Below are 11,820 nucleotides of genomic sequence, written 5' to 3' on the forward strand. Positions count from 1 at the left end.
TCCAACATGCCAAACAACAAACGCAAAAACTGAGGTAACAAGAACAAGGAAGACGCTATGATGCCCCCAAATGAAAAAGACACCCCAATTCAAGATTATGAAGATGATGAGATAGAAGAAATGCAAGATGCAGATCTCAAAAAATTGATAAAAACATTAAGAAGTTCTCAAAAACAAATTCTTGAACTACAGAAATCCTTAATGGACAAGACAGAAAATCTCTCGCACGAAAATGAAATATTAAGGAGGAATCAAAATGAAATGAAACAACTAGTAGAAGAAGAAACTGTGATAGTGATGAGAAATCATAATGAAATGAAAAATTCAATAGATCAAATGGCAAACACATTAGAGAGCCTTAAAAACAGAATGGGTGAAGCAGAAGAGAGAATATCGGAATTAGAAGACAGAGCACAGGAAAGTATAAAGTCAAACCAAAGAAAAGGAGAGGAAATTAGAAATCTAAAAAATATTGTTGGGAATCTACAGGATACTATTTTAAAACCCAACATTCGGGTTCTAGGAGTTCCTGAAGGCATGGAGAGAGAGAAAGGATTAGAAGGCCTTTTTAGTGAGATACTTGCAGAGAACTTCCTGGGTCTGGAGAAGGACAGAGACATCTTAGTACAGGAAGCTCATAGAACCCCTAGTAAACATGACCAAAAGAGATCCTCACCACGACATGTTGTAATCAAACTCACCACAGTGAAACATAAAGAAAAGATTCTAAAATGTGCAAGAGAGAAACGTCAGATTACTCTCAGAGGATCTCCAATTAGACTCACAGCTGACTTCTCATCAGAAACCCTACAAGCTAGAAGGGAATGGCGAGACATAGCCCAGGTACTAAGAGAGAAAAACTGCCAGCCCAGAATATTATATCCTGCAAAGCTCTCATTTGTGAATGAAGGTGAAATTAAGACTTTTCATAGCCAACAGAAACTGAAAGAATTTGTTGCCACTCATCCTGCCCTGCAAAAGATGCTTAAAGATGTGTTACACACAGAAACACAGAAACATGGTCATCAATATGAAAGAAAGTAAAGGAAGGAAACCTCACAGCAAAAGATCACAGGAAGCTCAATTTCTCTTTGACGTAGAATTAAAATTTGATTCTCTGTTAAAGCAATGTGTTAAAGTAATCTATTATGTTCTCTTGATGTCTGTTACATTCTAACTGTTCAAAAACAGCTGAATTTTTATTAAGAGCTAAGGGTTATTTAAATATGTGCTTATTTTTAAAGATTTCAATAATCACCTTGTAACAATGATCAAATTTGGTCTATAATATGTCATGATTTTAAGGAATCTTATTTCAACCAGATATTTTGGATTTTGAGCCTTCTTGGCATTCTTGACAGGCATTCAAAAAATCAAAGTTTCAAACAATCTGGACTCTAAAATTTCCAGTAAATCTTGGACTTCGGTTTTTCCAGTTTGGGCCCAACTGAAAAAAAATTGAAGGACCTATGTCTCTCATCTTATAGTGACACCAACTAATCAGGCTATTTGGATTATATTACAAGTACTGTCAAGATGTGACGTGGTACTAAATTTTAAGTTTCTATAATGGAAAATGCTATTAATATAAATGTTTGAGAATTAAAAAGTCTAATGATCTTGTGTTACTAGACATGATAGTTATCTTAATGAGAAAGCCCCAGAGGCCTATCGGGTTAAATACTTGTAAAATCCTACAGGTGCTTTCAATAATACTGTGAAGTAAGCAAGTGCCTCTTGTTGGTTGATGAGTTTATAATTTTAAACATGGCAACTTAAAGTCCTTTGTCATCCACAGTTATATATGATTTGCTACTCATAAAACTAAAGCATTGTTGATTCTGAGTTTAGCTGTCCTCCTATAGGTTCCTATGGACTTTTTCCAGCCACTTCTATTGTATTCAGTACTTTGGGATGGCTCTGTAAACAGATGAAGCCAATAATGTATTAACAGTACCAACTGAGAGAAAGTATGGTTAACTGAGGTTACTAAAAACAAAAAGCATTTCAAATCAATTGGCAATTTACAAAAAGAGTTAAAGATTTTAAAAGCTATTATTAAAATTGCTATATTGGTCTATTATGTTATGTTATACATGTGTACATATTGTATGTCCACATGGGAAAATTTTATTAAGAATTTTATTTTAATCGGCTTATAGATAAGATTTTCCATAAATTTAAGCTGCTAAAATTAATCAAAGATACATTTTAATTCGTGTGACCTGAATCTCTGTATCATATGTTTTATACTTGTTGGTAGAAAGAAACTAAAAACATTTTATATGTTTGTGCTTAAGTTTACTGGCTAAACAAACTACACCATGTTAGATATTTAAGAGGTGTTTTCAAATACATGATTCTTAAAATTTATAGAAGGCATTGGACCTTCTGGTAAATGTTTTCTTAAGTTGTTATCTAATGGTTGAAACTGTTTGCTAAGTATTCCTGTGATATTGCTATTGTCAGCAAGCAATCTAGGACTTGCTCCCTCATTTCTCTATTCTAAGCCCAACTTGTTCTTTCATTTCTCTATTCTCTTCAAGGTAGGAAAATAATTCTATTATAAAGGAATCTGTAGGACGCACAATTTAATCTTTAGACCTTATAAAAGAGATGGCTAACATTTCTCTGTAATAGCATAGCCAAAATAAGAGCTTAAATTATAATCTCATAGCTAGATTCACTTCGCCATCAGCGAAGTAAACAGTAAGTAGAAAAAACCTCCCTTTCAGACCAAAGGGAAAGAAAGTTTTTAAGTGAGAATATAATTTTCCTCATGGGCATTGTCTACCTTAGAAAAACTACTACAGAACATGCCTGTGACTATAGACTTGTAGTTCAGGCCACCGAAGATTAGAGATGGGACATGGGCACTCCCTTGACTTGCATCCTCTGGTCTGCTTTAACACAAACCAGGAGGAAAAGAAAGCTAGGCATCAGAAGCAATGGGTGGCAGGCCTATTAATGGCTGATCTGTACAGTGATCTGCCCTCAAGGAGACCCAACAGGCCAGTCCACTGCAGTGGCTTTCAATGTGGTAAGCCTGGGCTTCAGCAGAAGTCAGCTTGTGAAGAGCCCTGGCAGCTCTGCCAAGAGTTGGATCACTGGAAATGGACCTGCCCTGGAGTCGAAGCATGCCCACGTCAGAGCCATAGATCTTATTGGCTCTAAGCTGAAAAGCCCTTCACTCAGCCCAACTTCCAAAGTGACCACTGCAGCTGAGGGGATGGCCAAGTAGGGTCAGCAACATTGCAGGCAGAACTGTAAATTTCTTGTTAGAGATGCCCCCTGCCTTCACCTGGCCAGCTCTCCTCCCAGGCCAGCTAAGTAATGAAAGTCAATAGGGTGCCTTCCCTCAGGTGGTTCACACCTCCCTTAGGATGTACCCCATGTGAAGAGATAGATAGGTCTGGGCCTCTTAACTTACAAGGCCTAAAGCCCAACAGATTATTACCAGGCCCCTTCTGTCAGGTTCTATTTGCCTCTCAATCAGAAAACTTAACTGTAGCTTAGACAGCACCTTTCTTAGCTCCTCTAATAATGACTCTGTCCTTTGTTCTAGACTCTGTCTAGTGCACTTGGGCCTCATTCCTTTTTTGTAATCATAACCTCTACTCTACCACCAATGGCTCTACTCCCACCCTGTGTGTACTGATGGTCCTCTTCCCCACTTAATGCTGTATAATTGTTCAGACCTGGTTTATGCCACTCTTAGGAACATTGGTTACTATCCTCACCCTGTCTTTTATGACCTTGTCTAAATATGATCAGAGTTGGCAAACTTGGAAGGCTTCCATAACCTTGGCAACTCATGACGAGAGCCTAGGGTGGTTACTGGTGCCATAAACTAGAGTGTCAATTTGTTGGGTCAACAACAGGAGTCACTGTGCACTTGCTCCTCATGTGGGATCTCTGTCCTTAACGTGCTGTACATTGTGATTGAATGCTATAACTAGTATTCAAACAGTATGTTTCACTTTGTGTTTCTGTGTGGGTGCAAACCGTTGAAATCTTTACTTAATATATACTAAATTGATCTTCTGTATATAAAGAGAATTGAAAATGAATCTTGATGTGAATGGAAGTGGAGAAGGAGTGGAAGAAGGGAGAGTTGTGGGTGGGAGGGAAGTTATGGGAGGGGGAAGCCATTGTAATCCATAAGCTGTACATCGGAAATTTATATTCATTAAATAAAAGTTAAAAATAAAAAGAATTTAGGTTTTTTTTTTTCCAGAGTGTCTTGGCTTTCCATGCCTAAAATATTCTCATGGGCTCTTGAGCCAGATCCAAATGCCTTAAGGGATGATTCTGAGGCCAGAGTGCTATTTAGGACATCTGCCATTCTATGAGTCTGTTGTGTATCCCACTTCCCATGTTGGATCATTTTTTCCCTTTATGATTCTATCAGTTAGTATTAGCAGACACTAGTCTTGTTTGTGTGATCCCTTTGACTCTTAGACCTATCAGAGTGATCAATTGTGAGCTGAAATTGATCACTTGGACTAGTGAGATGGCATTGGTACATGCCACCTTGATGGGATTGTATTGGATTCCCCTGGCACGTTTCTAACTCCACCATTTGGGGCAAAAAAAGAAAAAAAAAAGAAGACCTAAATGAAAGATCTCTGTGCGTGAGATCCCAGTGGAAATAACGGGGCCATCAAAGAAGGAGGTACCTTTCTCTGAAGGGAGGAGAGAACTTCCACTTTGACTATGACCCTATCGGAATAAGATCAAAGCCGGCGAACCCTAAAGGCTTCCATAGCCTTGGCAACTCATGACTAGAGCCTAGGGAGATTACTGACGCCATAAACAAGAGTGTCAAATTGTTAAATCAACAACAGGAGTCACTGTGTGCTTTTGTCTCATGTGGGATCTGTCCTTAATGTGTTGTCCAATGTGAAGTGAAGCTATAACTAGTACTAAAACAGTATTTTTACACTTTGTGTGTCTGTGTGGGTGCAAACTGATGAAATCTTTACTTAGCATATACTGAATCGATCTTCTGTATATAAAGAGAATTGGAAATGAAAAAAAAAAAAACCTGGTGTTAAATTGGAAATTGCATACAAAATTAATCAATTTTTAAAATAATATCATGTAGGATCTCTGTCTTTAATGTGCTGTACACTGTGATTTAATGCTATAACTAGTACTCCAACAGTATTTTTTCACTTTGTGTTGCTATGTGGGTGCAAACCGTTGAAATCTTTACTTAATATATACTAAGCTGATCTTCTGTATATAAAGAGAATTGAAAATGAATCTTGATGTGAATGGAAGGGGAGAGGGAGCAGGAAAGGGGAGGGTTGCGGGTGGGAGGGAAGTTATGGGGGGGCATTGTAATCCATAAGCTGTACTTTGGAAATTTATATTCATTAAATAAAAGTAAAAAATAAAATAAAAAAATAAAAAAAGAATTTAACTATAGAGGTCTATATGCAATTCCCAGTCACCCTTGACTCCACTGGTTCTCTCACACCCATGACCAATCCATAAAAAGAATGGATTTGCTCCATTTGCTCCAGAAACAACAAATACACCCAGACCTGAGCTCATAACTATCTCCACTGTCCCCTCCCTGAAGTGAGCCACCAGCATCTCTGTCTAGGTTTTTGCAGTAGCTGCCTAACTGGTCTCCCTGCTAGCATATATATTGTCCCTTTATTGCTCACCATAAAACTCCTAGAACAATCCTTTTAAAACATGAGACATCATTCTAGAGTTCTGCTCCAAACCCTGCGATGCCCTACCCTTCCTTCCATGAAGGGTATAAGCCAAGGTCCTTAGCATATCTCTAAGGTATTAGTGAATATAACTGTTTCCTACTCTCTCTTCTGCCCCTGGCTTACCCTAATCCAGCAACACTGGCCTCTCACATATCAGAGAGGCTTCCTCTTCAGGACCTTGGCACTGGCTGTTCCTTCTGTCTGGAATATTCTTTCCTGAGACAACTCGCTCACTGTCACACAAGTGAGGCAAGAGTAAAATCCTACTTTCCAAGCAAATCCTCAGGGTTCAGCTGACATGAGGGGTGCATTTCTGCAGAAGTTCAACATGCCAGTGAGGCTGTCTTTAGGGCTGACGTTGCCGCCACTAAATCCAATCCAACAAATACCTGCCGGACATCTGCTGTGCTCAGACCTTGTGCTGGGTCCAGTGCCATCCAGGCAGGTCACACTGTCCACCATGTCTCCTACCACCCTCCTAGTTGCTGCTTTGACCTAAAGAACAGTATGTTGTCAGGGAACCCTGAATGCCCTGGAGTAACGGCTGAAGGGAGGTCTGGGAAAGTATCCCAGTCACATGTCAGTCACAGCCCCCTCCAGCCCCAGCTTCTACCACTGCAAATTTAAACCAACACAGAAGCTGATGACGTCCTGCTTGGAGCAGGGGACAGGGGCGATTTTCTCCTAGGAGAACTAAAACCAGACTAGATTTAAGCAGTTCACCAACCCAGCCCGACTGCTTTTCAATTCATACCAATTAAAGGAAGTGGGAAGAAGAAAGAAAGTGCCTGTTAAAGGGAGCACTTGGGGTGTCTCCGCTCAGATTCCTCAGGAGTTGGGTGCTGATAAGCATTATCACTCCCCATTTGCAGAACATATGCTGTTGGACTTGGAGTGTGACACCCACGTGTAATTGACTATTAAATTAAAGGCCTATGAGCTTTATAAAACCACAACAATGAGTGCAAAGGTTCAGAAACTAGCAGAGCATTGTGGTGACGACATATGTCATCTCAAAGTACAGCAGCTATTACAAGCATGTTGATCTCAGGAGCTTAGAAAACACAAACTGTCATCAAAGCTCATTCAAACACATCCATGACAATTGGGACCAAGATGGCCATCTAAGCATTAGGATGATATTCACATATGAACTTAAACAAACAGCCCAGCAGGTATTTCAGAACAATCATAAGCTGCTGAAGAATCAGAAAGTGGGAAGCCCAGGCACCTAAGAATGAGCAATAGGTAAGAATTAAGACTTCCAACTCACGTGTTTCTGTCACAGTAGACTAATTTCCCAAAAGGGATGTCTAAAAAATAATAATTGATAACATTTCATACAGAGTGCTCTGTGTAGGTGCAACTCATTTAGCCCTCCCAGACCCCTGAAAAGCAGGTGCTGTATTATGCCCATTATACAGACAAGGGAACTGAGGCATGGCAAGAGTAAGTGACTTGCCTTATGTCATGGGGTTTTAAAGTGTTAGAAGCTGGAATCTAAGAATAGGCCACAGAGCCCGTGTGTTCATAACCACATTATAAGGTCATACAGCAGCCATGCACACAGCTCTTGTGCGGTGGGTAGGATTCTGTCCCACCGCTCTCAATCGCCCATTAACTGCCCTAGCTACCCTGGACCACCAACATTGTCCCCTGCGTACCACCCAGGCATCTGGGCTCTCTGTCCACCCAGCCTCTCTCCACACTGGCTTGAGCATAGATTTGTTTATGCCCTTCCTCTGCTTAGAAACTCTCTATGGCTCTTTACTGTTTGCATGGGGGAAGAACAAAACGAAACAAAACAAACAAAAACAAAAAACACTCCCCAGCCTGGCATTCACAGAAGTCCTCTGCCTTACTGGGGCTCAATCATTCCTTTAAGGCACCCTCCCCTCCAGGCAAAACTTGCTACCAGCTGCTCTGTCCCCACTCAGCTCTCATCTGCCAGGCCATTCTGGTCCCTCCACCTGCCTGGTCTGCCTTGTTGAACAGTAATATTCCCTTTGTGAATGTTACTAGCCTCACACCCCAGCCAGGAGGGCCAGCATCAGAGAAGCTTTCCATTTTACAGATGGGGACACTGAGACCCCATTGAGGATAAGGCTTACCAATTGTTGACCTTCAAATGCCCCCCACACCACTTCGTCACCAGGACCCCCTGCATCCCATCACTCTTGGTGCTGGAGTGGCCCCGTCAGTGCCTCACTTGCTGAATCTTCCATCTCCAGGGTGGGGACTGCTATCAGCCTGTGTAGCAATCTCCAGAATGAGCTTTAAGCGCACAATGAAGTTTACCAGGATTGCACCACAGAGGCCACTCAGAGACGCCCTACCTGCTACCACTTCCGCCCGCGCTCGAGCTGGAGGCAGAGGCCTCTGGGAGCTTAGATGGCTGACGCTGACGGGGCCCGGGGCGCTGAGTGAAGCATCCCGCCTTCCCGCCCTCCAGCCCCCTGCCCCAGGCTTGCAAGGCCCTGTGGATGCTCGGCCAAGTCAGGGGCCACCTGCCCAAGGAGGAGGAGCAGGCCGCCTGAGGCAGAGAGATCCTGTGGCTTAGGAGAGGTGGAGGCAGGCAAGCTGGGCCTCACAGGCCGGGAGAGCAGGACAGCCAGGCCTTCACCAGACGGGGCCATGGAGGCCACCCCTCGGGCACACAGGCGCTCAGCTTGGCCCGTGTCGCAGGCGACGACGCGCCCGGCAGAGAGGGCGACGCTCGGCGGGCGGGAAGGCGCTGGCAGGGCGCAGCCCGCGGGCTGGGAAGCCCACCTCCTCCCCGGCTCCTCATTCCCGCCCCTTGGGCCTCAGGCAGCCTGAAGCAGCCCCTGTAACAGAGGCATTGACCGCGCCCCAGGTCGCACAGCATCTTGCCGCCCGCCGCCCTCCCGCACCTGCCCGGCTCCGACTGCGGTCCCACGCGCGCACCTACCCACGCCGTGCCGCTCCTTGTCAGTTTTGCGCCAGGGGCCCATGGCTGGGCCGGGGGCCTGCGGGCCTCGCGTCCTCCTGTGGGGAAGCTGACAGGGGGTTGTGAGGCGCTGTGCCGGGCCCCACTTCCTTCCTCTTTTCAAACTCCCTCGCTGGGCCCGCCCTCCTCTCCCCGGGGCTCCCCGCCCTCCTCCCCCTTCCGGAGGCGAGGGACACTAGAGAAGGCTGGGGGTTAGCGGTCCCCCGCAAAACCTGGGGGTCACTCGCAGCCTCTCACCTCCCAGGGCGAGGGAGCAGAGACCTGGCAGGAACCTGGAGCCATCCAGACCACAACAGTGCAAAATTTTCTGGACTCCTGAGCGCAGAGACCAGAGAGACACTCCCGTACCCTACCTCCTTAGCGTGAGATTTGGTGTCAGGCTGAGATTCAAATCCAGACTGGGACAAATTCCTCAATTCATGGAAACTTCAGTCTTCTCAGCCTACAAAATGAGATACTGGGACCTACTTCCTGGGATGATTGTTAAGTCTTAGAGAAAGCAATGTACACAGCAGGTGACAACAAGAGGTAATTCGTAGATTTGTGGGCCCTTTTGGTGACACAAACCCAATGAAAAATCTGATGAAAGTTCACTACACTCCCCTCTGAAAATAGACAAACACACCATTTCCAGACAAGGCCAAGAGATCAACAGTGATCTAAGAGCTAGTAGCAGTGGACCCCAGGAAAAGGGACCTCTGTGTTAGGCTAAGGGAGACATTTCCTGCATTTTGTGTTTGCTCTTGGAACAAATGAAACGCAAATGTCTCTTTGATCCACAATGATAAGGTTAAATTTAAGCCTTTCTGAACTTTCTTAACTCTCACTACCCCTTTCTGCTTTACTCTGTAGTCTTTAAGACAGATGACGCAGTATCACAGCAGGCTGGCAGCTATGACAAAGTAGTAACTTTACCTGAATTCTCTCTTTTATGATTCTCTAGTAGCACAAACGAGATGGTGTCTTTTAGAGAGAACCACTGGGCTAGGCAGAATTCCATCAGAGGACCAGAACCAGTCAACTAGCGAGAGATTGACTTATTGCAAGGAATTTGATTATGCAATTTTAGTCACCTAGGCAAGTCTGAAAAGCAGTACGGCAGGCTGAAAATTTGCAGCAACAGAAACTGAAACTGTTGTCAACAGGTGGAATTTTCTTCTTTTTCAAGAGACCTCAAGTTCTCCTCTTAAGGCACGTCAACTGATGGGATTAGGCTTTCTCCAAATTAGTGAAGATAATCTTTACTTAGTAAAGTCAGCTGATGGTAGATATTCATAACATTTACAAAATACTTCACAGCTACACTGAAATTGCTGTTTGATTGAATTATTCTGACTATATCCTTGCCAAGTTGGTTCAGAAAACTGACTACTGATTGTAACAATACTCCAAATCGGGACTATACATCAGAGATTGGCAAATATTTTCTGTAAATGTCCAGATAGTAAATATTTTTAGTCTTTGTAAGCTAAGAAGCAAAATCAAGGATATTATATGGGTACTTATTTATAAGGAGAGAAAACAAGCTTCCACACTTTTTTATTAATAAAACTCAAAATGACATTAGTCATTGAATATATTCTTTAGCAATACAGATCTGGGAATGAAAAAAATAAATTTCAAGGAAGCAATAACACTTTAGAGTTCAAAGTTAATGTTCCCTATCATCAAAATTGATTGCATATGTTCATCTGTTAATGCTGATCCAGAATGACATTTTTATAGTTCAGCTTTGGAAATATTCTTTCACACAGGTGGTATGCAGTAATGGATAAACCTTGTACCAGAAGAGGTTTGGTTTCTGTCCTTGGCTATTGGGAGGTAATCTCGAGGCCCTTGGAATGTCATTATTTGTCTAGAGGTCTTGGGTTACATTGGATAATCTAAAACCATGATTTAATAGTGGAAGTTAACCATGCCATAAAGACCAATGTTGTGGTAGTGGTTTTGGGACACAAACTATCAATAGATCAGGAGACTAAGATAAATCATGTAAACAATCAATCATGCCTATCTGATAGAGCCCCAGGAAAAATCCTGGGCACCAAGGTTCCTGTCAGACTTTCTGAGTGGCAGTACTCCACACCTGTGTCACACGTGAGCAACACATCCTGACTCCCTGTGGAGAGCACAGTGGAAGGGTTTGGTGTCTCTTGCTTTATACAGTCCTCCCCTTACCTGAACTGAATCTGTATACTTTCCCTATAGTAAATACTAATTAACCAGTTTCAGTGAGCTCTATGAGTCCTTCTAGCATATTATTTACCCTGAGAGTGGTTTGGGGAAGCCCTTGAACTTGCAATTGGTGTCAGATATATGTGTGTTCTTAGGGACACTGCACTTGCAATTGGTTGTCAGAAGTGACAGCGATGTTGTGTGGGATGATATTTTCTAAAGTCTGTGGTTGAATATCTCTCACAGTTGACTAAAACTCTCAAAGGATGGCCTTGACAAATACTAATTTCAACCCATGAGCAAAATATCTTAATTAATCACTTTCATTGCAAAATATCTTAATTAATCACTTTCATTGGTCAGAAGGCAACGAAGTTAACAGAATTCTATTAAATCTTTTCTTGATATTTGCCTTTGGGTATACCATTTGATTGCTGATTAATCACTTTCAATTGAAAGTTAAGTGGAAGCTCCCAATTGCATGGATTTTGAAACTTAAAAATCATTTTATGCTTGCATCGAAGTCTCAGAAATTCATTGTAGAACCATAGTTTGAGTTTGGAAAATACATACATTGCAAATTTGTGTGGCAATTAAGATTTCACATTTTGTTTTAACTTCTGATAGCACAGGAAACGTATAAAGCAGCTTGACATTACCTATGATTCAAACATTAATTTTCATCAAAATGACTTTACTGCAGTACATTTTTGCATATAAATGCTGTTTTGCCCCGTAATTTTAGCTGGATTCCATTAAGAAACATTATGAAATCTGCAGAAAAAGCTAATTTGCAAAGTAAATCAATGCTCAATAATAGTGGTTGAGGGTTGTTCTTCTCATTAGGAAAACTTGTAATCTCAACCTTGAGTTCAAAAAATTCTAGATGGCTTATCACTGTTAAACATCAGACTGCTATGTAATCTATAGGGCAATACAAGATAT

The 11,820-nt window shown here is 42.3% G+C and overlaps 1 protein-coding gene across 1 annotated transcript in view; it reads right to left on the reverse strand.

Moving 5' to 3' along the window:
* Positions 1–8,743, reverse strand: part of DOCK2 (dedicator of cytokinesis 2) — a 439,395-nt gene extending 430,652 nt beyond the window's left edge. The window contains exon 1 of the mRNA XM_062189655.1: positions 8,662–8,743. Coding sequence (XP_062045639.1) covers positions 8,662–8,704 — 43 coding nt within the window. The 5' untranslated portion in view covers positions 8,705–8,743. The remainder of the gene's footprint in view (positions 1–8,661) is intronic.
* Positions 8,744–11,820: the final 3,077 nt, after the last annotated feature.

Source organism: Lepus europaeus, chromosome 4 (genome assembly GCF_033115175.1).
Source record: "Lepus europaeus isolate LE1 chromosome 4, mLepTim1.pri, whole genome shotgun sequence".
Classification (NCBI taxonomy): Eukaryota; Metazoa; Chordata; class Mammalia; order Lagomorpha; family Leporidae; genus Lepus; species Lepus europaeus.